The 3,445-nt window shown below is 34.0% G+C and overlaps 1 protein-coding gene across 1 annotated transcript in view; it reads left to right on the top strand.

The window, feature by feature from the left end:
* LOC102679506 (maternal protein pumilio-like) overlaps nt 1-3,445 on the top strand; it is a 62,324-nt gene that overhangs the window by 11,583 nt on the left and 47,296 nt on the right. Inside the window, 4 exon segments of the mRNA XM_031513107.1 lie at nt 820-931; nt 1,022-1,121; nt 1,202-1,332; nt 3,065-3,419. Of these exon segments, the coding sequence (XP_031368967.1) occupies nt 820-931; nt 1,022-1,121; nt 1,202-1,332; nt 3,065-3,419 (698 nt within the window).

Genomic DNA, 3,445 nt, shown 5'->3' with positions numbered 1-3,445 from the left:
GGCGACAGACGCCCGGCATCAGCGGCGGTGGGAGCAACGTCCCAATGCCCAGGGTCGTACCTACTGATCCACCCTGTACGTTACCACACCAACCCCCTATATATATACATATATATATACATATATATATATATCTACCTGGACCCGACGAAATTGCGTCATATGGAATCGTAAAATTCATATAGCCCTCTGGAATCCTCGTGAACCTTTCTTTTCTCATGATGTATGAATTCATCTTTTTTTTTTTCTTTACTTTTTTTTTTTCTTTTTTTCTTTCTTTCTTTCTTTCTTTCTTTCTTTCTTTCTTTCCTTCTTTCTTCTTTCCTCGACCATCGCGAAACCCTTTGAATAAAACGGTCTCGCGGGAGAGGCGGCGATATAGTGGCGAACTGTTAAGGATTTTTATGATAGAATTTCCGTTACACCTTTGCGGGTTTCTCGCCCCACGCCTTTTATCGATTGCCGGTTGATACGACACAAGCACGATACGGTTTCGGGATATTGTTAACGTTTCCTTTTAAAATTGTCGAGTTTTGTTCGCGTTGAATAGCTTCTTTCTTTTTTTCATCTTTTCTCTTTAAATATGCGACTGATCATTGTTAGCATTATTTTGAACAGTAAGAAGTTTGAATCAAAGAATTTTTATAGCGATGTAATGAGATGGATGTTTCAATAATCGGTTAAAACTGAAGGCATATTGAATGTTTATTTCACACGTGAGTATCAATTTAATACTAATTTTGTTAATGGGAATGAACGTTGATCGAAATATGCATCCACGTGGTATCGTGATTAACGATATTTTCAATTTTTTTTTAGATCATGCCGTCTCACAACCGATTTCCATGGGTACAGGTAGACGTGTGGGTGTCGGTACTGGATACCATCATCAAACATCAGAAGTTGGAACAGTTCTTAGCCCTAGAAGCAGGTTGGTATATCATTTAATCATACGAATATCAGATATCGTTACGTGTTTTATTAATATAATTGAATATTAAAAAATGATTTGTTTTTACAGTGAAACGGGTGGTCTGGGGGTTAAAATGGTCGAATATGTTCTTGGATCAAGTCCTACGACACCCAAAGATTTGGAGCCCAGAATGGTTTCCCTGAGATTGGTAATTATATATACGAAATAAAATATGAGCAAAAAGGGAAACAATTTTATGGAAATATATTTTTGTTTTCATTGATGCAGAATACTGATGCAGACAAGAAAGAAAAAGAGAAGGGCTCGGCAAGCCCATTTGACAGTTCTAAAGACGATACAGGCCCACAAAATAACGGATTAGCATCCCAGAATGGTCTTGATGACGATAAAGGATTTAAGTAAGTATAGCATAGTATCGAAATAATTTCTCAGCGAAAGAGAATTATATTATAAAAAATATTTTAAAAAGGAGCAAAAATATCTGTATTATGAAAATACAAGTGTACACATGGTTATTATTGGTCGTTATAACGTGACCTACGACAAATTTAGCTTTTGCGTAAATGACTTCATAAGAAAAAGTGCGTAGCTATTCTTGCTCTAGCTATATATAATTGTTTTCAATTGAACGACTGTGAATGTGTCACATGTTGTTCATGAACAATTACTATTGCTATGAGGAACACAATTGAGAAATGTAATAGGACTAACTGTCAAGGGCGTGTATGTTCTACTCGTCGAACGACGACATCATAAGTTTGTGTCTTTAGACTTTCTTGCACCATCATTGTACGCCATCTGGTGTGTCGTTTGATCTTCATCTGTTCGATATTACCGACATTCTTTATTCCGCGGTTTATTCTATATTACTGCAGTTTATTTTTTCCTGTTAAATAACGAAAACATTTATGATTTGTTGTTTATTGAAAAATCTTTATATTTTTAAATATCGATTAAAATTGTAAATTGATGTTTATTGCATGTATAGAAAACAGGAAATTTTTAATATAACGTAAACAATGTTTTGTTTTTTGTTATCATTTTTTGAATTTTATCAAAACTTTTTTTATTAAAATTCGAACACTGAGATCGACTGGATTTACAATAAATAAAACAGAATAAAGTATAGAATAAATAAAGTAGGAAAAATACATTGAAATTTATATAATAATCTTATCGTTTTTACTTAAGAATTCCGCCATAATAATGATGATGTTTCATTATTATTGTTAGCCATTTCTTTTTCATAAGATTTCTAAATATTGAATTCGTGAACATTGAATTATATTACGCCTGTCATTGCGAAATATACCGTTATTTTGCGTTGCTAATCGTACATTCGTAGAATCTTGCACGACAAGTTTGGAAAGATTTTTTAAATATTATGCAGAATATATCGATTTGTTTTATGGCAACTTTCATAACTGATATTTATAATAACTGTCAAATGAATTATTTCTCATATTTTTATAATTTTATTAATGATTTTTAATTTGTGTTAGGAAATTAAAGTAAATTGGTTTCGGAAGGAGCTAATTGCAACTTTCTAATTATTATTTTTCTCTTTATCACTCGTTTATTTTGATTGTATTGTAATTATATAATTATACATTTAAGTATTTTATAATTATAAAATACTTATACGTACGTATAAGTGTAAACACTTGAGTAACGTTGCAAAAAGATAGCTATCAGGATGTGTAAAATAGAATTCTTTTACTCTAAGATTTCTATGTTCACGTCACATGGAATCAGATCCATGACATTTACGATTGTCGTTTTATAATGGCTAAGGAAAGCTACGTCACTTTCTTTATATAAAAAATAAGAACAACAATCTTACTGAGATACGAAAAAAGTCAACTTTTATATATATATATAAATATCTTATTTTACTATTTCAAAGACTGCATAATCTCTTTGTCTTTGCTTCCTCTTTACTCTCGTATCAAAAAAATCGTTACTTGTAAATTATAATTGATATTGTTGTAATAATTCCATTGTCCGTCATTTATACACATTATAACGATCATTAACATTGTTTCCGAATATTATCCAATAATGAATTACTTTTTCTCTTTTTAAAGAAAAAGATCGCTCAACGTTGTTCTTTATTTTTCATTTATTCAGTCGTACACCTGGGAGTCGCCAACCTTCTCCAGGCGAGGAGGAATTTCAGAAGAACGCTGCTGCTACTCTGGCTGTAAGCGCTGGTGGTGGCGGGGTCGTATTATTGAAACCTGGTGTCGATGTGGTTGGAAGCGAGGAACATTTCATGGCGGCCTTTGCCCCAGCTCCACCGCATCATCTTCAACATCATCAAGCACCACCGACACATCATCTCCAACATCCACACTCGCACGCGGCACAACTCTTTGGTGCACAGGCTCCGCCACCCCCACAGGGCCCTCCACCTTCGCAGCAACAACAACAGCAACAGGGACCTCCGCAGCCACAAGACACCACTACTCACTTTGATGTTCAGGTAAGTCTCGACCTTATTGTTCCCCT

This window comes from Apis dorsata, unplaced genomic scaffold, assembly GCF_000469605.1.
Source record: "Apis dorsata unplaced genomic scaffold, Apis dorsata 1.3 scaffold_579, whole genome shotgun sequence".
Lineage (NCBI taxonomy): Eukaryota > Metazoa > Arthropoda > Insecta > Hymenoptera > Apidae > Apis > Apis dorsata.
Note: the sequence above shows the minus strand (reverse complement) of the source record. Positions and strands in the feature narration are given on the sequence as shown.